At 40.0% G+C, this 23,482-nt stretch overlaps 10 protein-coding genes across 10 annotated transcripts; 7 read left to right on the forward strand and 3 right to left on the reverse strand.

Moving 5' to 3' along the window:
• Positions 1–934: 934 nt before the first annotated feature.
• Positions 935–1,741, forward strand: CLUP02_06450 (GDSL-like Lipase/Acylhydrolase; the record flags this gene model as incomplete). Its single annotated transcript, XM_049285449.1, has 1 exon — positions 935–1,741. The coding sequence occupies one exon, from the start codon at positions 935–937 to the stop codon at positions 1,739–1,741; it is 807 nt and encodes a 268-aa protein (XP_049142592.1).
• Positions 1,742–1,968: 227 nt separating this feature from the next.
• CLUP02_06451 (uncharacterized protein) lies at positions 1,969–2,931 on the forward strand (the record flags this gene model as incomplete). The annotated part of the gene is made up of 6 exons (XM_049285450.1): positions 1,969–2,094; positions 2,241–2,450; positions 2,503–2,544; positions 2,619–2,642; positions 2,704–2,812; positions 2,891–2,931. 6 exons carry the CDS (start codon positions 1,969–1,971, stop codon positions 2,929–2,931), a joined length of 552 nt encoding a protein of 183 aa, XP_049142593.1.
• Positions 2,932–3,006: 75 nt separating this feature from the next.
• CLUP02_06452 (uncharacterized protein) lies at positions 3,007–3,459 on the reverse strand (the record flags this gene model as incomplete). The annotated part of the gene is made up of 1 exon (XM_049285451.1): positions 3,007–3,459. One exon carries the CDS (start codon positions 3,457–3,459, stop codon positions 3,007–3,009), a length of 453 nt encoding a protein of 150 aa, XP_049142594.1.
• Positions 3,460–4,530: 1,071 nt separating this feature from the next.
• On the forward strand, positions 4,531–6,011 carry CLUP02_06453 (major facilitator superfamily transporter; the record flags this gene model as incomplete). Its single annotated transcript, XM_049285452.1, has 3 exons — positions 4,531–4,585; positions 4,658–4,888; positions 5,104–6,011. 3 exons carry the CDS (start codon positions 4,531–4,533, stop codon positions 6,009–6,011), a joined length of 1,194 nt encoding a protein of 397 aa, XP_049142595.1.
• A 1,360-nt stretch (positions 6,012–7,371) lies between these two features.
• Positions 7,372–7,812, forward strand: CLUP02_06454 (uncharacterized protein; the record flags this gene model as incomplete). Its single annotated transcript, XM_049285453.1, has 2 exons — positions 7,372–7,611; positions 7,687–7,812. 2 exons carry the CDS (start codon positions 7,372–7,374, stop codon positions 7,810–7,812), a joined length of 366 nt encoding a protein of 121 aa, XP_049142596.1.
• Positions 7,813–8,444: 632 nt separating this feature from the next.
• On the forward strand, positions 8,445–9,365 carry CLUP02_06455 (nucleoside-diphosphate-sugar epimerase family protein; the record flags this gene model as incomplete). Its single annotated transcript, XM_049285454.1, has 1 exon — positions 8,445–9,365. One exon carries the CDS (start codon positions 8,445–8,447, stop codon positions 9,363–9,365), a length of 921 nt encoding a protein of 306 aa, XP_049142597.1.
• Positions 9,366–10,670: 1,305 nt separating this feature from the next.
• On the forward strand, positions 10,671–11,019 carry CLUP02_06456 (uncharacterized protein; the record flags this gene model as incomplete). The annotated part of the gene is made up of 2 exons (XM_049285455.1): positions 10,671–10,960; positions 11,016–11,019. 2 exons carry the CDS (start codon positions 10,671–10,673, stop codon positions 11,017–11,019), a joined length of 294 nt encoding a protein of 97 aa, XP_049142598.1.
• Positions 11,020–20,190: 9,171 nt separating this feature from the next.
• CLUP02_06457 (NAD dependent epimerase/dehydratase) lies at positions 20,191–21,409 on the reverse strand (the record flags this gene model as incomplete). Its single annotated transcript, XM_049285456.1, has 4 exons — positions 20,191–20,489; positions 20,549–20,674; positions 20,735–21,103; positions 21,157–21,409. 4 exons carry the CDS (start codon positions 21,407–21,409, stop codon positions 20,191–20,193), a joined length of 1,047 nt encoding a protein of 348 aa, XP_049142599.1.
• Positions 21,410–22,032: 623 nt separating this feature from the next.
• Positions 22,033–22,361, reverse strand: CLUP02_06458 (uncharacterized protein; the record flags this gene model as incomplete). Its single annotated transcript, XM_049285457.1, has 3 exons — positions 22,033–22,180; positions 22,212–22,268; positions 22,336–22,361. 3 exons carry the CDS (start codon positions 22,359–22,361, stop codon positions 22,033–22,035), a joined length of 231 nt encoding a protein of 76 aa, XP_049142600.1.
• A 73-nt stretch (positions 22,362–22,434) lies between these two features.
• On the forward strand, positions 22,435–23,230 carry CLUP02_06459 (uncharacterized protein; the record flags this gene model as incomplete). Its single annotated transcript, XM_049285458.1, has 4 exons — positions 22,435–22,583; positions 22,646–22,670; positions 22,932–23,024; positions 23,081–23,230. 4 exons carry the CDS (start codon positions 22,435–22,437, stop codon positions 23,228–23,230), a joined length of 417 nt encoding a protein of 138 aa, XP_049142601.1.
• Between the last annotated feature and the right edge of the window lie 252 nt (positions 23,231–23,482).

Consider the following 23,482-nt stretch of genomic DNA (forward strand, 5'->3'; position numbering starts at 1 on the left):
TGGCCTTTGATTGATGCCAAGAGAGGAGTCTCAACAGAAGTAGCCATCAACTCGCCTTTAAATTATGGCGGTCTCAAGTCACTTGACGTGATTTATTGAGAGTCTCGCACCAAACATCAGCCGAACAACTGCTGGTTCGTCCCAACTCGGAGCCAATTTCAGTCAAGGATCGGCAGTTCCCCGCAGTTCCCTTAGGCGGACCATTGACATTTCTTCAAGGCGGCCTTCCAAGAGGGAAGGTGCCTGGTCTGCCGGGGACCGATGCAACGGGCCAAGCCGCTAGGGTGCACGTGTGGTAGCCACTCGGAGACTCGGGCACAAGGGCCTAAGAGGAATAAACTCATGAACCCCGGCCTCGCTAGCAAAGAAGCATACTTTTGTGCTCAACTCCAAACGCTAGACGGAGGTTCTTTAATGTTCTTGACCGATGGAATCCTCCGAAAGGGGGCAGACAGATCCGGTGTTTGCAAGAGAGCGGCGAGGACCCCCTTGTCATTCGGTCCAATCCAACCGGGGATGATGCATAGTCTCAAGTAAAGTTGAGCTGACAAGCCCAAGACTTTTCAATGTCGTATTGGCACAACTACGTAGTAGATTGACTAACCCTTTAGTTCGTCTTGCAGGTATCCCGACTGGCGGAACAATAGCTTTTGCTTCTCTTGGGCGTCTTGGCAAGTATAAAAGATACGAACTTGGGAGTCTCGGCCGAGCGGAGTGGAACCTGGACGTCCACTGCCTCTGAAGCTCATTACCGGGCAAGGAGATGGTATTGTTGAGAGACAAGAGACTTTGGATCTAGGTTCCCATAAGTAGAGCGTGGTTTGTCCTGTTTCATTATGGACATGGTCTTTGATACCTCAGCCTCTCTGCCTTTGCTCTGCCGTCTTGTTTTTGCTTCTTAGGATACCTCTTAGTACACCATACCATCAACATCATGAAGTTCACTTCTATCCTCGCCTCCTTGGCGCTGAGCGCCCTCACCTCCGCCGCACCCGCCGCCTCTCCCGAGCCTGCCCAGCTCGCGGCCCGCGCCCCTACACTCTACCTCTGCGGTGACAGCACCATGGCCAGGAGCAGCGACTCCCAGATGGACGGCTGGGGTCAGTACGTCTCAAAGTACCTCAACATCGCCGTCGTCAACCGCGCCATCGGCGGCCGCTCATCTCGCTCTTTCTGGAACGAAGGCCGCTTCCAAAATGTCGCCAACGAGGTCAAGGCCGGCGACATCGTCGTCATCGAGTTCGGCCACAACGACGTTGGCTCCCCGCGCTCCAACGACAACGGCCGCTCCGTCTGCCCGGGCGAGGGCACCGAGACGTGCGTCTCGGACACGACGGGCGAGACCGTCTACACATACATCTTTTACGTCATCCAGGCCGCCAAGCTCATGACCGCCAAGGGCGCCACCGTCATCCTCAGCTCGCAAACCCCTAAGAACCAGTGGGCCACGGGCACCTGGGTTGGCACCCCGTCCCGCTTCGTCGCCATGCAGAAGAAGGCCGCCGCGACCATCAACGACGCGGCCGTCACCTTCGTCGACCACCACCAGGCCGTCAGCAACATGTACCTCAAGCTTGGATCGTCGGCCGTCAAGGCCCTGTACATCAAGGACAACACGCACACCAGCGCCGCGGGTGCCGACCTCAGCTCCCAGGCTTTCGTCCAGGCCATCTACCAAAAGATGAACGGCACAACCAGCCTTGCCGCCCACGTCAAGACGCCTATCAAGACCGTCTACTAGTTGGAATTTCAAGTCTCATATGCGAGGATAAGGGAAGGTTCCGGTGGCGGAACCTGGGATGCGGGGAGGTTGATGTCGTCTTCTTGTCGAGGAGCTTGGCCTCTGATGACTTGATTGCTCGAAGTTCACTGTACATAGTTCAAAAAAAACTAGCCAAGGCCCTGTACATAGACGAAACGATACGTAAATAGTCAACAAGCCTTCATATCTTTCAAATCCTTTGTAAAATGCCATATCCGCTCGGCACTTTCGGGTTGTTGAAAGGCCTCGAACTCTTGCTTTCTTGCCCACAGGCTGTAACTCTTGCGGCTGATTGCCTAGGTCAATTCAAAAGTGAGACCTTCAACGTACCTGTATTCCATACCCTATATGTCGCTATTGTGATTGGATTATGAATGATAGCAGCAAGCGGTCTTGTCCGTACCTTCCACACGTGACTACGAGACGGAATGGCTTAGGTATAAAAACCCCCTCAACTCCATTCCTGTCACCAGCACAGCAGGCGCCCTCTAGGTCGGGGGTCAGGTCAAACTGTGGCGTGGGTGGTGGAATGGTTCATGGTCAGCATTCAAGTACGCCCACAGCCTACTCGACGACAGGCTCAGCGTATACGAGAGTACCCGAGTTCGAATCCCAGCAGAGATGTAGCCCCCAATTCAGCATCTGGGGGGCGAACTCTTTTGGTTTTTTTCAAGACCTGATTATACATGTATTCAAGGCATGCCTGTAAGTATTGCTCGAACGTGCAATATTCATTATAGTCAATGGCGATACCAAACTTCGACTACGTCTTGGCGACGCATGTAACAACCTCTATCTCTAGGTATATCTTATTATATTTCTGTCCACGTCTTCTCGAGTAATCTCAGTGGCGTAGAGTCTGTTCCATCAACATCGAACCGTACGTTCATTTCCCGGAGGGATGATTGACCGGTCCAGGCTTATGACTCCATGACCATCAGCTCTCTTTCTCGTCTTCTTCTCCGACTGCCTCCCAAGGCATCATGTACAGAAGCTCTATGACTGGTTCCTGGATGTTTTGTCCCGAAGATGCCCTCGAGGCCGAGGCAGGTATGAAGTGAGCTACGGATGTTCCGATCACCCGTAGACACTATCTATCTTGGCAAGGGTTGAGATCACCACGTCAAGGCCAAAAGCTGTTCCGCTCATTCAAAAGTTGCCCAATGTGATGAATTGAGACAGCCTATAGTGGCTGTAATGATCGCGGTACCTAACTGGGACCGCTCGCAAATTTGATCCCATGATCAATCTTGGTACCCCCTGTGCTTCGCCTCGCGAAACGGGGCAAACCTCACGTACAAAAACACACGATACATGATCATCGTCGACAGCATCCATACCGCCGTGAAGACTAACCACCAGAAGATATCGTGTGCATCCAGCCAAATCACCTGGTTGCGAAAAGACCAGGAAAAATCGTAGTTCTCATAGTAGTCCCAGATATCCTCAGGGATAACATCCCAGTGTGCAGCGTAGGAGAATGATCCCATGACGATGGCAACCGCCGTAATGAATCCCATCACCGTGCTGAGGCAGATAAGAGTCATGATCGAAACGGCTTTGCGGGGAGTGTTCGTTTGCGACTCGTGAAAGATCAAATTCCAGGCACGACTGTCCATGAGAGGCCGCCGGGCGCCGTTTCCGCCGAAGGGATAAGACTCTGCTGTTGGGAAATTGGCGGAAGTGCAGCTTGCCATTGTCTTGTGTTGTGCGTGTTGCAAGTATTTTAGCTTTGATGATGTTCCAATTTTCGGATTGGGCCGTGGTGATGAAGTGTGAGTGAGTAAGTCATCGAGAATGCGATGATACATAAAGAGGAAATTAAGTGAATTAATCGACGTATCTCCGGAAGATGTATCACCAGGGCTAGATCAAAGTGGCTACGAACCAACCTTTATGGTCTGACCCTCCGCAAACTGCGCTGTTCTCTTTTTAAGGTTGCGGGAAGCCTCGAACCTTCATCGAGCGTTGCCAGCGCCTTGCAAAACTCAAATGACTTCTACCTGGGATTAGAGAGAACTTATGGTAGCATAGTTATCAGTAGAACACATGTCCATTTTCTAATGACTAAAGACTTCCAATATCCACAGGCTCGTTGGCGAAAAGTCATTAGCAGAAGCCGACTCCCTGCTTTCAAGAAACACGGTCTTGCCGCTAGAGACCTTTCTGCTTTATTATCACGCCTATCACGGAAACTAAATTCCTTGTATGTTCTGAAGAGAATCCAACATTTTTCAGATCTATCAAGGGGCATGAAGATTAGCTCATGGAATTCTTGTTATTGTTCCATTGTCTGGTGCCATACACACCTCTATTTATCTGAGTAGCCAGGGCGGTGTTTCTTATGCCACCGATTCAGTCCTCAGGTTGTTCAAGATTGAAAGTCAAAGCTATTAAGCGTGTATTTGTAAGCGCCGAGTACTTGAAGAGATGAGGTTTAAGTCGGTGGAGACCACGCCATCCGGCTTTAGTCTTCCCGATGTCGCTCAGCTCCACATAGGCGCCGGACAATTACCCGCCTCACCGTTTTTGTGTATCAACTTCCCGGCACAACATCTCGGTTGGGAGGTTTTTGTGTCAACGCTAGCTTTGATTGGTTGGAAAACTTCACCCTGTAGATGTCGAGTTCGTCTTGAGAACAACTTGGCTACAGAAATCTTGCGCCCTTACTTGACATTCGTTCTATTAGCCTAGTTAAAAGGCCGTCTAGAGGTCGTCTGAAGCGGGTAAAAGACTTTTTCTCAATATCATCTCCCAGTGCCATCAGGATGCAACTCGCCGAGCGCCAGGAAGCCGCACTTGAGCGTGGGCAACCTACGGAAAGTAAGTTTTTGACTTGCCGTTAATACTCTCGTATCGCGAAGGTACAATATGCTGATCTTAGAACCTTGACAGCTCTGGACGTAGCACAAGAGTCCCACAAGTACCCTGAGGGCGGCAAAGATGCATGGCTTGTTGTGGCTGGTGCATGGTGCGCCATGATACCATCCATGGGTCTTCTCAATACTCTTGCAGTTCTGCAGGCCTGGGTTTCACAGAATGAACTTCATGGGCTCCCGGAGTCGACAATAGGCTGGATGTTTAGCACTTACGCCTTCTTCCTCTACTTTTGCGGCGCTCAAGTTGGTATGAGACACATCTCAATCAAAGTAATGACTCAAGCTGATAAATCTACAAGGCCCCATCTTTGACGCTCATGATGTGAGGTTCCTGGTGATACCCGGATGCGTAGGATCTGTGGCGTCTATGATGCTGATGAGTCTCTGTAAAGGTAAGGGCCATCATTTTCCCTCCTAAATGGCCAAAGTCTCAAACATTGCTAAACCTTAAATCTGTGCCAGAGTTCTACCAGTTTTTGCTCACCTTTGGTGTCCTCGGCGGCGTATCAGCTTCGCTTCTTTTCAACCCGAGCATCGCTGCAGTCGGGCACTGGTTCTCGGAACGTCGTGCTCTAGCTACAGGAATAGCCTGCACGGCTGGAGGCGTCGGCGGCGTTGTCTTTCCTCTCATCATTCTCTACATGGCTCCCAGGGTTGGTTTTCCATGGGCCATCAGGACGGTTGGGTTTATCTGTGCTGCCGCGTCTGTTTTGGCATGCACGCTCTTGAAGAAGAGGCTTCCACCAAGCAAGACATCCAGTGGCGCAATCGACCTCAAGGCGCTGAAAGAGACAAAATTCGGTCTCGCAACATTGGCCGTCTTCCTGATCGAGTTCGCAGTCTTCATCCCGTACACTTACATTTGCTTGTACGCTATCCATGAGGGCATCGATCTCCAGAAGTCTCTCCTCCTAAGTGCACTGCTCAACGCTGGAGCGATCCCAGGCCGTGCCCTACCGGGCTACGTCGCAGACCGATTTGGTCCCTTCAATGTCATGTGCGTCACTGCCTTGGTGTGCTCGGCATTCATCTTCGCGCTCTGGTTGACAGCGCATGGCGGAGAAGCTGCTACGACTGCCTTTGCGGTCATGTTTGGATTCTGGTCCGGAGCTGCCATCAGCTTGACGCCAGTCTGCATTGGACAGGTGTGCAAAATCGAAGACTATGGGAAAAGGAGTGGCACGGCGTTCTTTGTCTGCAGTTTTGGTGCCCTTGTCGGTGTGCCCTTCGCTGGAGCTATTCTGCAATGGTCAGGTGGCACTTATGACGGCCTTATACTCTTTGCGGGTGGTCTATACATCTTGTCGTTCTGCGCTTTTGCCGTTGCTAGAGGCGTAGCTTGTGGTTGGAATCCCAAGACCTTGTTCTAGACTTGAGTGAGACTCAGTCCAATATCTGGGGCCTTATTTCGTCAACGGAGACGAGCCTTGTGGTCACTACATGTTAGATATTTTGATCATATTTGCATCAGCGAGAACAAGAGCCTCGTAACAAGCTTCGCTTAGTGATGATAGAGAATGAGAAGGCATGAGTCCGTATGCTCTGGGCTTTTGAACGGGGTTTTCCTCCAAGACAGCGATGAAATATTCCTTGCTTCAGGACTTGCTGTGCCCAAAATAGACTCAGAGGAACAAAGGAGCTGGAGTTTGTGATTTCTAATGCCGTCAAGTATCAGATTCCACGCATGAGTATACGAGCGATATAGCAATGAATTGAGACCACATTGATGTGCGTGAAGATGAGCTGTTTGCTGTCAACTTGAATTCCTCGAAGGCAAGACCAGGTACCATAGGGGAATAGGAGACTGGCAATTTAAATACAAGTGAAGCCTTGGCGCAATATGTAGAGCTGTGGGACTATAAAAGAGGTTTACAACTTGAATCTGATTGTTGTGTTGTTCTTGATCAGACTATTTGTTTCTAGCCTGCTATCCCACCGGCGCAATTTTGCGAGATCAACGCAACATGACTCAAGTTGAAGATTATTATCGTGCAAATGAAGTCTTTTATAGCGAAGAAACCGTAATGAGCCGTCTCGTCAAATATTAGGGGCTGAGTCCTTCGAAAAAGGCTATTGATGGCGACACTAACATGCTCGAGTCGTGACCTTGAAGCGCTGTTTCGGAAAAAGCGACGTCGGCAACCGAACCGAGCTGACCAAGCAAATTCCATTTACACCAAACGCCTATTAAGAACTTTAAGACCATAGCTTACCTTAAAATACACCACCTGACAGCGGCCGCCTCCACATCTTCCGAGGAACTGGGCAATGCTCGCCTTACAACTACCTAGGCTAAGGCCCCCACAACTCACCTTAGAGAGATGCGGCAGTTGACATAGTTTGACGCTCATATTACTTGCGCGCGGCTGTGTGGTCTTTCCCTGCCAATACCTGTCGCGCATTTGAAAGCAGGACTCCATTCCAAGGCCCAGGGCCGGCAGGCAGCCTCCGCAAGGGGTTGTCGCAGACTAAACGGCGAGTCTTTTGATCACTCAACCTCAATTATGAAAATTGAAAAGGTTTTGAAAGTCGGATTTCTTAAGTATAAGTTGCGGCTTCTCTACCCTCTGCCCAGAACCTTTCCATTATCCTCACCGCACTCTCTTACCTCACAAACCAGTCGCTTCTCTACAGTCTCTACATTTTACAGCAACATTGCCACTGCATCTCTGTACTTCTGATACCCAAAAATCGTGCTCAATCAATTCGCATCATTAACAACTCGTCAAAATGCACGCCCGCAACGTTCTCATTCTTGCCCTTGGCGCCGTCGCCTCCGCCCAGAAGTTCGTGGACTTCCCCACCAGCTTGACCTGCAAGACTGGCGCTGGCGGCAAAGAAACTGCCACCATTTCAAAGATCGAAGCCCAGGATGCCGTGAAGGGCCCCAACGGAACTAAACAGGACGACTCTGCCGCCAATGTTGCTTCTGGCAAGTGCGTCAGCCTCTCTGGCATACCCTTCTACGGAGTAAGTAACAGCATGGGATATCTTCCGCATATTTACCTCTGGAACTTTCATGTGCTAATCAGACTCTTCTCACAGGGCGGCGTTTCTGGCAAGGGAAGCATCTACTTCGCTTACGATAAGGCGAAGGATACATACTACTTCTGCTCGGCGCAAGGAGCTGTTGACGAGTCGGGATGGCCCTCTTCTTGCACGGAGAACTGAGCGTGCAAGTTCAAAAATAGAACAACAAGCGAGCATTTGTCATTTCACATCTATTGAGGCCAATTCTGCCTGTATTCTGAGTGTGAAATGATAGTTACTTTGAAGTACCTTATGAGCACGTTTTTTACTGATGCAAACTTTGCCTGGAATGCAAAGAACTATGTTGCTTAACGACTCGGAGTGAGCGGTGCAATTTGGGAGAACGAACAATCTTCGTCAATAAAATGCGAGTGAAACTCATAGCCAGACCGGCCAACTTCAATGGCGCTAGGTGGGGTCAATTGACGTCGCCTCGAATCAGCGCCGGCCTCCGATGAGGTCCGAATTTTAAGAGGCCCGAGACGGCGACGATTCGCGAGCGGGCCGTTGGTAATCGAGCTTCTCACTTATCAATCAGGGATTGAATGACTAAGGAGCGAAGCTTAGACGATGGAAGTTTCTCTCACATCGCACCGTTCCTGAGGACGAGTACAAAAAGAGGTGTTTCCTCCTTGACTGATTTGTCTTCTGAAGTTTTGTTGCCGATTAGCGACAGACAAGAACCCAACAAACGCCTCTGGCCTGCATCTCAACTTACACCGAAGTTCTACGACAACTTTTTATTCAAACCTACCAAGACAATTCAGAACAACATGTCACGCGCGATTCTCATCACTGGCGCCACAGGCAAACAAGGCGGTGCCGTTATCAGTGCTCTTCTAGCCAGACAGCCATCGGACTTTCTGCTTCTTGCAGTAACGAGAAATGCGCAGTCGACATCTGCCAAACGACTTGCAGCAAAGTCCTCGAACATCAAACTCGTTGAGGGAGACCTTGATGCAACCCCGGCGTTATTTGCTTCCGCAAAGGCCGTTGCCGGAACCGTTCCTCTATGGGGCGTGTATTCTGTTCAGGCAATGGGCGACCAGAAGTCAGATAGTGAGACAAAGCAAGGCAAGGCGTTGGTGGATGAATCCATTAAGGCAGGGGTGCGGCACTTTGTCTACAGCAGCGTCGAGCGAGGCGGTGACGAACGGTCTTGGAGCAACCCTACGCCGGTACCACATTTCATCACGAAGCATCAAATTGAACACCACCTCCGCGACAGCGCCGTCAATAGCAAGACCGACATGGGCTGGACGATCCTGCGTCCTGTCATCTTCATGGACAACCTCATGCCAGGTTTTTTCGGCAAGGTGTTCTTCACCATGCTCCGCGACACCATGAAGGAGAAGCCTTTGCAGTGGATCGCGACCAAGGACATTGGCTTCTTCGCGGCTGAGGCATTCCATGACCCGGCTACCTGGAACAAGAAGGCGGTCGGTCTGGCTGGTGACGAGCTTACCTTCTCGCAAATGAACCAGACTTTCGAGAAGGCGACTGGCGCACCCGTCGGGACCACGTTTGGATTGCTCGGCAAAGCTTTGAAGCATGGAGTCTCTGAGATTGGTATCATGGTCAACTGGTTCAAGGATGAAGGCTACAAGGCGAATTTGTCACAGGTCAAGAAAGTCCATCCAGATATTCTGACTATGGGAGCTTGGTTGAAGGAGAGTGCCTTTGTAAAGAAGTGAAAAAATCCAGGCTAAGGATTCAGGAGGGGATTCTCTTGCATGACTACTATAGTAAGAACACTTAGACTAGGTAATGGTAGGATTAATGTAGAAGCAAGATACTCTTCTTTGAACCCAGCGGCCAATCAGTAGTTGCACGTGATATATCATATCGTTAAGTGCTTTGCAGAGAGTTGCGAAGCCCGAATGCAACATAAAAGACCACTCATTGCATCAACGGCTGAAGTTGAACACCCACAGAACCACCTGGTCCAGTGACGTCACCTGCACACATCAGGCAACTCAATCGACTCCAGGACGATCTGCCGGTGAGATGGGCCGATTGCAGCTAATGAGAGCTTGCTAGCCCCTGCCTCAACCTTGCATACAAAAGTCCGACCCGCGCGGGAATACAACTCTGGGGTCTTCAATCATACCTCGCCATCTTTATGGTGTATTCCATGAGTTGGCCAGCGGAAAGAATTACTGATCTCAAAGCGCGGGCAGCAACTCCACGCACAATCCTAACAAGTTGCGACACCCAGCGAATTGCTGCCGATCTTAAGATTTTTAAGAGAACTCTATGCTTCTCCAATGCTCGGTAACACTGTTTGGAAAAAATGAGGCTGTTCCCCTATAGTTGGTTCTCTGGTTCTTCGAAAGTGCATTGCAACATCGCGCCCGCACCGGACTAGCCGTAGAAGGCATCCTGCATTTTTCAGTACAACCTTATAACTTAACCTTCCAACTCCGGACTTACCGACAAACAACAAAACCGGTTTATAGAAGGAGTTATGCTGATCAACGGGTTGGTTGACAGTTCTTACAAATAAACTTCAGGGGGTTCTCGGGGCACGCTTCTGAATCGAGTCATGTGGTCTGACTGAAATATGGATAGTTGGGCGGTTCATTGCGGGGATAATGTCGCATGTATACAACTCTACAGTAATTGTACAGTACTTCGGGAGACTTAAGCCGACTGCCCTCAATAAGACAACTCTATTTCTGAGGACCGATCGTCATCGGCCAGGGGCTCTCGTGCGATTGGCCTGCAATAGTGGCGCATAGTGGTTAACGAAAGCGAAAGCAGAATATCGGACATCGTAAGATCATGGGTGTCTACTGCTAGATGCTACCTTCTAGACTCGATGAGAATGCAACATGGTAAGTAAGATATAAGCCGCCTAGTTCCTCCCTGGCCTTCGATGCATCAGTTCCTGGTAGTTCATCCCATCTTGACTCTCCAGCCCACCAGCGCAGCATTGTCAGCTTAACTTCGTTCACACATTCTTTCTCGGTCAACAAATCTCAACAATCGCTACCAAAATGAAGTTCGCTGCTGTCTTCCTCCCTCTCATCCCCGCCGCTTTGGCCGGAGAGTGCATTCGCGACGGCGGCTGTCCCGGTTGTGGTCAGGTTGCCAGCGTCAGCTACGTCCAAGACGGAAGCACCTCCACCGCTACGGCTGCCTCCTACGGCTCCGTCACCTTCTCCGACACCACTATTACTGTCAAGAACACGTCCAAGAAATGGCTGTTGTTCTGCAACTACGGCTCGGCCTGCTTCCCCGTTAAGGCCGGCGATACTTATACCTCCACCCGGCAGTCTGTTAATAGGTGTGTGACACAGGGAAGAAGCTCACAGAGGCTAACTACTATTAGGGTCTAAAAGATAAATTACTAAAATCTACCCTTCCCTCGAGGTATACTATTAGTACTCTATATATACCTAAACTACTCTTTTATTACTTAATCCTCTTTTTTATACTCCCTAAGCTATTTTTTAATTAATAAGGCCTAATTAATAAAGCTTAATAAAGTACTCCCTCCCCTAGGCTTTATTTTAAAGCTTATTTATAGTTTATATATATTATATTAATCCTTTATTTAAAAAGTTTTTAAATATATAATATAAGAGTAAGTATAAGTAGCGCTCGTTAGCCTAAGTATAGGCCCCTTATTTTAAATAATAAATTTAATTAGTTTTATAATTCTATCCCTAGGTTATTCTTATTTATAAGCCGTCTTTATAATTATTAATACCTAAGTAGTCGTTATTTTATTTTTATTTATTAATATTAACCCCTTTTTAAGTTATTACGATTTTGAATTCTTTTTTTTTTATTTATAATTATCTTTTTTATATATAGTTTTTTATTTTTATTAATATTTACGCTACTCCCTCGTTATATAAATATTACGGCTAACGAATATTTCTTAAATCCCTATTCTTATATACTTTTTATATTTAAATAAGTCTTTTATAAAGTCGTTCTATATTTATTATTAACTCGTTTTAATATAAATATAGCTCTTAATTATAAAATTATTATTATTAATAATAGAACGGTTATTAATATTATAAGTATACTTAGTAATAATAATAATAATAGTCTACTTAAGAAGTTTAATATCCCTTTTATTTACCCTAACCTCGTATATATATTATTATTTATATATTATTTATATTAACTATTATAAACTCTTATCAAAAAAAAAAAGTAAATACTAAAAAGATTAGGGTTAGCTAAGTATACCCGCTCCTCTACTTTACTTATATTATATATAAAATACTTAATTTAAAAGCTAAGTATTATAATTAACTAAATTAATAATTTATAACCCCTAATTCGCTCTTTTATTTAATACTTCTTTAAAATCTAATATACGTTATATTAAATATACTATATAGAACTATTTTTATAAAAATATAATAAGTACTTAGTATTATTATTACTTTATTACTTCTTTTACGTATTATATTAATAATATTTTAAGTCCCTAAGTTTATAAAATCTATAGTCTAAACTTTATAAAATACTATTCTCGTTTTAAATAATAACGTTTATAATTTAAAGGTTTATTACTCTATTATTACTCTATTATTATTACTACTTAGGTTATTAATATTACTTTATAGCTCTAATAAACTTATTAAATTACTATTAATAATACGTAAAAAGTACTTAAGCGCGCTAATAAAAAGGCTTACTTAACCCCTATTATTAATAATAATAATAATAAAATAGTTATAAGCTCTTTTTATATTACGTTTTTATCTTATAATAATACTATGTAGTGGTTTTTTTTCCGGCTTTATAAGCACAAAAGATCGACCTTAACGGGATTACGCTTTTAAGGGAAATTATACGATATAGTATACTTTTTAATTATATAATACGCGCAATATATCCTAAGTATGCGCTTAACGTAATATAGTAATTTCGATACGAAAACTGCTATTTAATTCGGGATGGGCAAGCTGCCCTGCTGCTTATTAACGATAGGCTAAGTAATATACTCACGCGGCGGCGCCGGCTAAAAAGGTCGATAGTAGAGGTCGGCCGTAATAGTTAGCCGTAATAGTCGGCCGCTATAGTTAGCTATAATAGTTAGAGGCGGCCCTTAACCGCAGAGGTTCTAAACTTTAATAGCGACGTAGAGGTTTTTAGAGAAAAGGCTAAATGGGCTAATATTTACTACTCTTTAGAGCTCGTAAAGATTCTTTCTATCCTCATCGCTTCTAACATCGCCCAAAGCTGCTCTCTATTTAAACTAAACAAATCTACTAAATAAATCTACTAAATAAACCTATTAATACATAAACTACTACTCTACTCCTAGCATATAGTTAGTAATTAGTGGGCTAAAGATGCCCGTCGATAAGTCTGCCCCTCTCGGGCTGGGCGCCCTCTTCGGCTAGCTCGACGCTATAGCTATCGTAGCTAACGTAGGTACGCCTAAGAAGTAGCGAAGTACCTTCTAGTAGTATAGAATTCGGCTAAGTAATATTATAAGTGCTATAAATAGCCGGGCTAATACGGATATTAAGATCCGGTATATTAACGCTAGCTTAGCTATAATAGCTACGATAAACGGGCTAGAGGTATATAGGGTTAGGGCGATAAGCTAGTACTTTAAACGGCTCTTATAGGACCCCCCGGGTAACGATAATACTTATATAAAAGAATAGATTATATTAGACCTAGTTACTTACGCAGGCTAGTACTAGGAGGTCCTGTGCGCGTTAGAGTAAGTAAAGCTCGCCCTATAAGCGGGTAGCGGAAGGTTAGGAGTTTTAATTAGTAGTTAGGTATAGAGCGTAATATACTTAGTTTTCCTTAATACGTAATATATAGTATAGCCCCGGCGGATTGCTCCGTCGGGGGGTATAATAACACTATAATTATATTATTTCGTACTATTTATAATAAAATATACTACTTAAATAATATTTTAATTAATATATAGTCGCCCCGCTTACGCTCCGTATTCGTAATTAATTATTTATAAATTCGTTAATAATAAAGAGATTATTTCTTTTATAATAACCCCTAAAATAATAACTAAAGTAGCCCTTTTATATATAAGAGTAGTTCTTTTATAAATAAAAGTAGTCCTCTTATATATTATAAAAATTAAAAAACGGTTCGTAATTAATACGTTTATATTACTTAGTTATAATTATATAACCCCCTTTTTCTTTTATTAATAATTAGTTTATTATGTTATTAAGCTTATTAAGAGTTAGAGCGCGCTACTTAATTAAAACTCGTTTTTATATATATTAATTAATATTATATTTTTAATATACTTAGCTAGTTCTTATATATCTTTATTACTACTATATCCCTTTTACTAAATTAAGTATTATTACTTCCTTTTTAGCCCTCTATATTATATAATATTTTTTATTTTATAAAATAGCTCCTCGTTTATATTTTTAATAAATAAGGGCTTTTAAGGGGCTTTTTTATAATATTAATACGGCTTAAGTAGAGATATATAAAATATATTATATATTTTATATTACGTTAATATATTTAGTTAATAAGCAACCCCTACTATTCTAATTATTAATTTAATTTTAAATAAGCTTAGATAGTCATTAACTAATTTCTAATTAAAACGCTACTTCTTAATATTCTTTTTTAATAATAGTACCTAGTTACTTACTTTATATAATATATTTATCTTAGCTTTATTAGCTTATTATTTATATATTTTATATATTTTTTATATAAGAGGTTATAAAGCTTTTTAATTAGCTTATAATTAAGTTATACGCTCCTTAATTAAGATATTTTATATACTATCTCGAGCCCTTATTAAAATTAATATAAAATACGTAAATAAGAACTTAAATAGGGCCTTAATAAGCGCTTTATAAATTACTAAGTACTAAGCGTTATTATATATAAACTTAGCTAAGTAAAAACGCTATATTTAATTTAATTAATTTTAAATATAAAAATAATAAAAGTACTACTCTAAGTATTAGTTCTATTATTCTATTTAACTATCTATTTATAAATAAAACGTAATATTAAGACGCCTCTTTATTATTAAAAAGTAATAAAAATAAGTTTAAAACTTATTTATAAATAACGACCCCCTATTAAAAACGATTTTTTTAAGTATTCCGAACTTAGTAAAGATCTTTATAAATAAGAAGTTTATAAATCCTTAGGTTATGAAAGTCGTCCTTATAATAATATAAATACTATATTTTATAAATTAGTTTATTATAATAAGTACTACGTCGTAGGGGTACTTCTTAATTAGTATAATTAATATAAATAAGCCTATAATAAAATCTAGTAATATCTCTTATTATAACTTAACTAGGGTAAATAGGGAGTATAATAAGCTATATAGCTTATAATAATAAGGCTTTATTTACTAATATACTATATAAATATTAATATAACTTTTTATATCCCTATTTACTCTATTTTAATAATAATAACGTTTTAATAATACTATTATTCGCTTTATATTATAATATTTTATTATAAATATATCTTAATATATTTTAATAACCTCCCTTTTTAGCCCCTTATATAATAATATGTAAATATAGTTATTATAATATAATAACCCTCTTAAGTCGTATACTTAGCTTTATTATTACTTTTTCTTAACTAAGTAAAGCTATTAATTCTTTTTAATTTACTATTTATTTTTTATAAAAATATCCTTTTATTAAATAGCCCGTAGTTAACTTATTATTAATAACCCCTCCTTACTAAATATTATTTTAAATGTTTTTATTATATTAAAGTTTTATGAAACGAGTAGCTTATAATTTATAATTTTAATAATAAGTTTAAATAGCTCTTTAAGTATTATATTATAATTTTAATACCCTAAGCTTATAATTTTATTATACCTCTCGAAGTACTCCTCAGAGTTCCCTTAAGCTAGAGCTCTTAACTTCTTTTACTTATTTTTTTATATTATTATTAATTCCGTTTTTAAAATACTTATTATCTTTTTTATTTAAAAGCTACTTTTATAGTTTATTTTTATATACCTTATTATTATAATTTTAAAAAGTTTTTATATATTTTTAGCGTTATAAAAGTCTTTTTTTATTTTTAATAATAGCTCCTTTACTTTATTATTATTATTACTTTTATTATAATTAAGTCTTTATAATAATCTATTTACTAAGTTCTTTATACTTAGCTTAAACTTAATTTTAATATTAAATACTACGAGTTCGTTTAGTTAGCGTAGTTATTTCTTATTTAGTCTCTTTTTTATATTTAAAAACTATAAATTAAAATAATTTATAAATATTATAACTTAATCTTAGTTATAAGTAAAGTAGTATTATTAGTTCTTTAATGCGTTTATAATAACTAATAGTTTTATATTCTTTATATTATAATAGCTCTCCGTATTTATTAATTTCCTTAACTTATAAATAATTAAATACTAATTACTTTTAAATAATTATATAATTATTAAACTAATAGCTCGAGCTAAAGTATTTATTTATAATTATATAAATAAAATAAGGTTAAAATATCGTAATATTAATATATTAATAAATATTATTAATAGTCTCTTAAATAACTTTATAATAAGTATTAATAGCTCTAATTATCCTAGTTTTACCTTTTTTAATAAGTCTATTAAAAGTACTATTATTTTAATATAATTATTAATAAATCTATAATAGAACCCTATAAATCTAAAAAACGTTTATATATTTTTAACGCTCTTTAAAAATAGCTAATTCGCTATAGCTTCGGTATATATAAGTTCTATCTTTATACCTTTATTAAATACGATATACCCTAGGAATCTTATATATAATATATAAAACTTATATTTATTACTATTTAAATATAAGTTTTATTACTATAGTCTTTATAATACGCTATATATATACTCTTTATATACTACGTAATTATTACTATATATTAAGATATTATTTAAGTATATAATATAAATAGTATTAACTAGGCCGTTTAAAACGTTATTAATATATACTTAAAAAGTAGTAAGCGCGTTAATTAGCTTAAAAAGTATAATTAAGTACTTAAACTACTTATATTTAATATAAAAAGCCGTTTTCTACTTATTACCCTTAGTTATATATATATAATAATACGCGTTCTTAAGGTCTAGTTTTATAAAAATAGAAGTATTAAATAATCTATTTAATATCTCTCTAATTAGTAATAATAACGTTCTATTTTTTTATATAATCTTATTAATTATTTTATAATTAACGCAAAGTCGTAGCTCTCCTTCTTTCTTAAGTATAAAAAAGATAAGTACTCCTACTAAGCTTATAAATAAGTATATCTAGCCCCTAACCTCTATTTTTATTAAATAATTATATAAAATCTCGAGCTTATAGTTTAATAATAAGTAAATAAGTCCTTAGGGAATAAGTGCCGTATTATTTAGTTTAATATAGTAGTTATATAATACTCTATTTAGTAGTAAAATAGCCTTTTTTAAAAAATAAGTTATTAAAATCTTAATAATATAGTTTTTAGTCCTTAGTTATGCTCGCTAGTACTATATTATTATTTATAACTAAGTTAATTATAATATATATAAGTATTACTAAAACTAAGTCGTTTAGTAGCCCCTTTTTTAAAATATCTAAGTAAATATATCGTTTATAAATTAAATATTACTACTTTTTTTATTTTTAACTAATTAATAAGTTAATATCCTCTAGCTAGGGAAAACTAAGGATAAGTATAAGTATTATAATATTAGTTATTATAAAATAATATAGCTATATTTCTATTACGTAGTTACTATTAGTAATTTAAAGCTATAAGTAGTAGCTTCTTAACGTCTCTATTTATTTACTTTCGATATTTACTAATTATAATAATAAATAAATTTATAAATTAGTATTAAAACTATTAAATAGCCCGATACTAACTATATTCTCTTTTATTTTTAAATTAATAAGGGCGCTTAGCTTTTTTTATATATAATTTAAATATATATAAGTCGGGACGTTTAAGTACTACTCTTATTAATTATTAATTACTCTCTTTATTAAGATAATATTCGAGCTCGTTATTAATTTATATTACTTAGCTAGGGTAAGGTTTAATTAATAATTAGTAGCTTTATACCCCTTTTAATTATATTTATAATATATAATACTCGTGTAGTTATTAGCGAGGTACTTAGTTTTATTATAATTATAATATTATTAATATTACTCCCGTAATTATAAATAATCCTTTATAATATAATTAGTTTTTTTATAATTATAATACGTAATATCCTTATTAAGCGAGTTATAATATATTTTTTATATATTTAACTTATTAACGCCCTAATATTTTTTTATTAGTTCGTTCGAGTTTAAATTAAAATATTACTTAGAGAACGTTTATAAGCTCCTTATTAATAACGAGGATTATTTAATACGTCTTATTAATAATATTAGTTATAAGTAAGTCCGTAAAAGTTCTATTTATAATATTATTATAAAATATAGTTCGGGCCGTAGTTTATTTATTAATATAAAGATCTTTTACTTTTTTATTAGGATATATTTTAATTTTATTTCGAGCTTATTAATATAACTAACGAACTTATTAACTTTTTTTTTTAACTTTACGAGGTACTATTTAATTATATACTTATTACTATTCCTTAGTTAATAAAATTAAATAAGTTGTTTTATAAAAAGGTCTTTAGTTTTTCTTATATAACCTAATTTATTATAAACCTAGGGGTCCTTTGGTAATTAAAAATATAATATATTTAAGAGGTCTTTATATTATTATTTAAGTAGCTAACTATATATACTATTTTATTATAGTCTATTTTTATTTATTAAGCTTATAAATCGAAGTAATAATAATAATTAAAAAAGAAGTTTTATAAATCCCGTATTAATTTATTAATATATAATAAATTAAGGAAGGATAGTAGTTTAAATATAAACGTTTTATTTATAATACTTATTTAAGTTAAAAAGGAGCTAATAAATAGGAGCTTAAGTAGTACGAACTTATTATTTTATTATTACTTAAATAGCGCTTTAAATACGGCTTTATTTATTAAACTATTTTTAGTCTAAGGGTTTACGTTTTTATTTATATTAAAATTAATATTTAAAGTTATTATAATTAAAACCGTAGCCCTTAGCGCGGGGGCTAGGCTATTTAAAGAGCTTTATAAGCGTTTTAAATTTATTTATTTTTTATATAAGCACTTTTTATATATTATAATAAAGATTTTTTTTTTTAATTATCGTTCTTATTTTTATAGTTTTACTAACTTATTACTTATTATTTAGTTTAGGTATTAATAAATAAGGGTAAGAAGTTTACTATTTTATTTAAAATTTATTAATATTTTTAATAATATAGTCCTTTTACGTTACTATTATATTATTTATCTTATTATATTTCGTTTTTATATTATTTATTAAAAAAGAAGTAACTTTAAGGGGTTTAATAAAAAAAAAGTTTTTTTTTATTATTATTATAATACTAACTATGCTCTTTTACTACGTCTCGTTCTTATTAATATTTTAAATTTTTAACTTAGTCCTTTTTATAAATAAAGATTTTAAATTATTAATAAGTATATAATATAAAAAAAAAGCTTATAAAGACTAATTATTATTAAAGTTTAAAAAATAAATTATTAAAATCTACCCTTTTCTTAAGGTATATTATTAGCGCTCTATATATACTTAAGCTACTCCTTTGTTACTTAGTCCCCCTTTTTATGCCCCCTAAGCTATCCCTTAATTAACGAGGCCTGACCGGCGAGGCCTGACATAGTCGTCCGACTCGACCGCTCTGGGACTTCAAGTGTGGTCCCAGTAAAAAGGTAGGTTCTGACTAGCTAAACGTTTCTAGCAGTGAAAGCCAACTGACACGGATGCTCAGGGATCTCCAAAACGTGCGTCTGGGATCGGCGTGGCAGCATGGCGCTGAAAGCTTGGACAAACGCGCGGGTGTGACAAACTGACAGGAGTCAGGCGGGGTTGATGGTTCCACGTCCCGCAGTCGTCCCAATTCTGTGCACGGCGCCTGAGATGGCGAGTACGAATACGTGGATTGTACACTTTGTGCCACCTCCACAGGCAAATAGCTGCCAATGCACTTGGTCTGCAAAATGACTGAGGGTGTTTAGAAACCAAGAGACATCGAACGGCATTTACATTTTTCACGATGAACCAAGTGATACCTTTTCTCGTGCTCTGTGCATTGTGATATTTATAGACCATGGCCATTCTCGCCGACAGGGTTGATGCTCGTCAAGCTACCCCTTTCCCCTGTCGCGCGATCGGCACCCCTGAGAGGATCTACTTAAGGAGTGACACTATGACCCGGCCTTGTGTTGAAGCTAGACAAGGACACCGAATATGTAGATCAAGTATGTACATGTAAAGGAATTGAAGAACAAAATGTTGCCACACTTAGGTGACGTTGTCAAAGAAATTGGGTTCAGAAAGAATCGTGAGCCCTAGTTGTTGGCGTCTGCCCGTTATCGTCGCATCCTCAAGACTGCTTGCTCTCGATTCATATCTCTCGTTCGTCGTTCTCGTATTCGTCTCATGATAGATCTTCAACATTGAGAAGAACGCTCTGCTTCAAAGGAACAAAGCCTTCTCTTCCGAGTTGCCTCAGCAGCTCAACCGCCCGCGATTGGGGTTGCGAGACAACAGAAAGCTCGCGATAGTGATGGAAGTTATCCACGAAAGTCTTCTCCGGGAAGTGCGTGCGCAAAATGTCGAGGACGGTATCAAAGTTGAAGGGCTCAGCCCAAGCAAAAATTCTCTCGCTGCGAACGTTTGGGAGCACTGCAGCAGCTACGTGAAGTCGAGCGTTGTCTTCCACGTCGACGAAATACTCTGCAGTCTGTATTAGCTTCTCGTATAAGCAAAGAGTGAACATTTTCCTATGCGCTTACGTGGTGGAATGCTTGCTAGACGGTCCACGTGCGTTCCGTTCCATAGACTCTCGATGAAGGATGAGGTTGACGAATGGCCCTGATTGGCCGCATCCAGAGCTCTTCCAAAGTTGGTTCCGGGAAGCACTAACACCCAATCAGCCTCATTGCACAATCCAAGTATCGATAGAACTGCAGATTGCTTACCGCTGCTGACTATCAAGTCATAAAGTCGCCGAATATTTTCGTGATAAAACTTCCACACTGCCATCTCAGCTTCCACCTTGCTAGCGGCATATATATGCCACGCTCGCTGAGGGTGGTACGGAGCCTCCCTCCATGCTATTTCCACCGACTCAGTGTTCCAACTGTCGGAGTTCACCTCGATTCCCTTCTTCTCGGGTTGAGGGAGAGCTGCAGCAACGGAAGAGCTGGTGAAAATGAACCGCTTCACACTCGCCGCTTTGTTGGCGGCCTTCAGAGCATTGAGAGCCACAGTGATGCTGCGAGGAATGACGCTCTCGGGATTTGGGCTAAAAGACACCGGGGAAGCAGCATGGATCACAGCAGAGACGCCTGTAAGGGTGTTAGCCTCCCTGAGGTATAAGTAAGAGCTTCGACACATTCACCTTCAACCGCAGCGTCAAAGGCGCCCTCCTTCTCCATGTCCGGCAATGAAACCAACATGAAGTCACCCTTTGGTCTCTGTCGCTTCAGCGCTTCTGGTAGCCAGGCGCATTTAGTAACGTCGCGAACCGTTCCGCGGACGTTAAATCCCAGCTGCAGCAGTTCATTGCAGACATGGGAGCCGATGAAACCGTTTGCACCCGTCACCAGGACCATTGAGCCCTTTGGAATGGCGAATTTTCGTTCCGGAGTCATATTGAAGAAACCTGGGCTGGCAATATTGACTGTCCTTCACAAGGATGACGAGTGCAGAACCACCGTGGCTGTTCGCAGAGCCAAGAAATGTGGCTATTTGTCGAGATGGCTGCGTTGCTGCGCGCGGTGACCGCCAGGCATCCCGTCGAGAACGAAAACGAAAGCAAGCGGATGATTTTATAAACTCTACTGACTTTCCAAGACTTTTTGAATGCATCTTAGGCTCAAAAAAATCTACCCCGCCTTTTTATTTAGATAGAGGTTTCGTGTCTGTCACTTGTGACATTTTTCTGGTGGTTTGAAACAGCCTTTTTGCCAGAGACCGTTGTCGTTGAACGCCAAGTGGGACTCCTGGAAAAGGCACAAGATGACAGAATGGGACCCAGAGCCGATGCACCCCCACGACATATCGCGAGAGAAGAGATACTCGCGCCGATAAATTAATGCGACAGCAATTGGTTCTTTGCGGATGAGTCGGCATCAGAGGAATTTTTCCATTCCTCTAAAAGTCTCGTCCGAACATTGAGGATTCGTATGGCTGACAATGGGTTCCAAGGGGTTGTAGTTACGCAAGACTTGACATGGGACTCAAACAATACCAGAAACATGAATTTTCCGACTGTCTACCAGAAACGATACACGCTGCAAAGTGCGGTCTTTCTCAATTGCTGGATCCAAATTTGAGGCCTTTTCTTCTTACGTGTATTTTCTTTCGCACCAAAAGTTAGTTTGGCAACTTGATATGCCATGTTGCGGCGATCCCCGCCCCCACTTCGTGACAATTACGTGCAACTTCAGGTACTCTGAAATGGCCATATGTTGCAAGGATCTCAAACCCGCCAGTCTGCTTTTACTCAAGCTACGGATTTTCAAACAGGTTGCCATTGTGTGGCGCTAGTCGAAAGCGAGAATTTGTCATTTCTTACTCGACCTCCTCCAATTGGCCATTCATATCATCTTTTCCGAAGATGTCAATCGTGCGAGTGCACTGTTAAACTGCCTGGAAGAGGAAAAAGCCTTGAGCCATGGAACAAAAGGCTGCTTACTCGCAGCTTCCAAACTCATTCAAGAGTGCCATGATGGTTTTAAGGGGGAAAAACAAGGAGCATTTTCTCAAGCTGATTATCCGTAAGAGGCCGTTGCGGGGAGATCAGGAAGTTCATCTCGAACAGAAGTGAGTGAAAAATCTCTACTGTTTACAATAGCGGGTCCTTGTTGGATGAAAGCGTTCATTAGATTATCTATGGTCTTGACTCTACCGGTCTGAAGATTTCTTGATGCTAACTGCCTTAATTCGTCTCCTCGATTTCTAGTCTCAGCCTGTACATAAGTTTGCCACGCTACCTATAATACTTCGCAAATTATAGACCCACGTGAAGGGAACCCCAGAACGATACTCTACGGGAAAACCATCAATCGCTCGCTCTCCATGACACTTACACCATCTTGACGACCCTGCCTGCCCTTCAATGGGGATATGATGGCTGACATTCTACAAAACAATGTTTTGCGTCGGTCAAAGGCCAATGTGAGCGCCTTTGCACTTGTGCATCATCTAGCAGACCTGGATGAAGCCAGAAATAACATCGTAGGCGCCAAAATATTCAGAACAAGGGTAAACGCTCGCACCATGATGGGGTGCGATCGTTCCACATGTTGGCCATGGTATAGATACAACGTCTGCAAACGCTGCACTGCTACGACCTCATGATAAGAACGGCATCCGCCGAGAGTGCTAATTATCAAGTCCGGGGCGCTGCCCGGGTACAGGGCAAAACTTCGGTCCCGGACGGGGCTCCTCCTCGCTCTCGTATTCCGTAAAGATTGGTCGAATACAGCGGGAAATATGGGGCCCTTAGCGGCTCGCACTTGATCGGAGACCGGCCGTACGCAAACGTCGAATGACATTCCACCTTCAAATAGGCAGTCCCCCTTACGTAGAGGAACCTAATCTTGTGCATTACTCGTGTGGTAGAGTAATTATGTAAGCAGTGTAACCTTTTGTTGGACTCTTGCAAATCTGCCACGATGAACATAATGGCGATGGTCTACCGGTTGAGAGCCGCCGCTCTT

This window comes from Colletotrichum lupini, chromosome 3 (genome assembly GCF_023278565.1).
Source record: "Colletotrichum lupini chromosome 3, complete sequence".
Lineage (NCBI taxonomy): Eukaryota > Fungi > Ascomycota > Sordariomycetes > Glomerellales > Glomerellaceae > Colletotrichum > Colletotrichum lupini.